This window comes from Merops nubicus, unplaced genomic scaffold (genome assembly GCF_000691845.1).
Source record: "Merops nubicus isolate BGI_N331 unplaced genomic scaffold, ASM69184v1 scaffold4578, whole genome shotgun sequence".
Taxonomy (NCBI): Eukaryota; Metazoa; Chordata; class Aves; order Coraciiformes; family Meropidae; genus Merops; species Merops nubicus.
The window spans coordinates 5,263-6,487 of NW_008624964.1; the positions used below are offsets into that span (position 1 = coordinate 5,263).

The window sequence follows — 1,225 nt, forward strand, 5'->3', positions numbered from 1 at the left end:
ATGATCGTTGGCAGCAAATGTCCAACAGCAGCTCCATCACTGAGTTCCTCCTCCTGGCCTTCACAGACAGATGGGAGCTGCAGCTCTTGCACTTTGGGCTCTTCCTGGGCATCTACCTGGCTGCCCTCTTGGGCAACGGCCTCATCATCACCACCATAGCCTGGGACCACCACCTCCACACCCCCATGTTCTTCTTCCTCCTCAACCTCGCCCTCCTCGACCTGGGTTCCATCTCCACCACCGTCCCCAAAGCCATGGCCAATTCCCTGTGGGGCACCAGGGGCATCTCCTACTTGGGTTGTGCTGCACAGGTCTTTCTGTTTGTCATTTTTATCTCAGCAGAGTTTTCTCTCCTCACCCTCATGGCCTACGACCGCTACGTGGCCATCTGCAAGCCCCTGCACTACGGGACCCTCCTGGGCAGCAGAACTTGTGTCCACATGGCAGCAGCTGCCTGGGCCAGTGGGTTCCTCAATGCTCTGCTGCACACAGCCAACACGTTTTCCCTCCCCCTCTGCCAGGGCAACGCCCTGGAGCACTTCTTCTGTGAAATCCCCCAGCTCCTCAAGCTCTCCTGCTCACGCTCCTCCCGCAGGGAATTTGGGCTGCTTGCTTTTGGGGCCTGTTTAGTTTTGGGGTGTTTTGTTTTCATCGTGTTCTCCTACGTGGAGATCTTCAGGGTGGTGCTGAGGATGCCCTCAGAGCAGGGAAGGCTCAAAGCTTTTTCCACCTGCCTCCCTCACCTGGTTGTGGTCTCTCTCTTTTTCAGCTCTTCCTTCTTTACCTATTTGAAGCCCCCTTCCCTCTCCTCTCCATTTCTGGAGCTGGTGGTGTTGGTTCTGTACTCGGTGGTTCCTCCTGTAGTGAACCCCCTCATCTACAGCCTGAGGAACCAGGAGCTCAAGGATGCTCTGAGGAAACGAATCCCAGGATTCTTTGGGAGGAAATAAAAGTGTCTGTTTCTTCTTCAAGTTCCTCGTCGTGTAACTTCTGGGCCAATGATATTTTTTTCCTGGTATTTCTCCTATTTTTATGTTCTCTTTTTCTTTTCTTTGGCTTTTTTTTTTCCTCCTTTTAATTGTGACAGAAATATCAGTAGTCCCAGTATGTCTATATCTGTATAGATCAGGTTTTTTGCTACACAGGGACTGTTGTGAGCCAAAATCTCTGTGAATTTATATAAAACAATGGACCCTGCAGTGAACCCTCAGCAAGTTTGCTGAGG

General features: G+C 51.5%; 1 protein-coding gene across 1 annotated transcript; it reads left to right on the forward strand.

Moving 5' to 3' along the window:
• Positions 1-17: 17 nt before the first annotated feature.
• LOC103777936 (olfactory receptor 14A16-like) lies at positions 18-950 on the forward strand. Its single transcript, XM_008945501.1, has one exon. It carries the CDS (start codon positions 18-20, stop codon positions 948-950), a length of 933 nt encoding a protein of 310 aa, XP_008943749.1.
• The last annotated feature ends 275 nt before the right edge of the window (positions 951-1,225 follow it).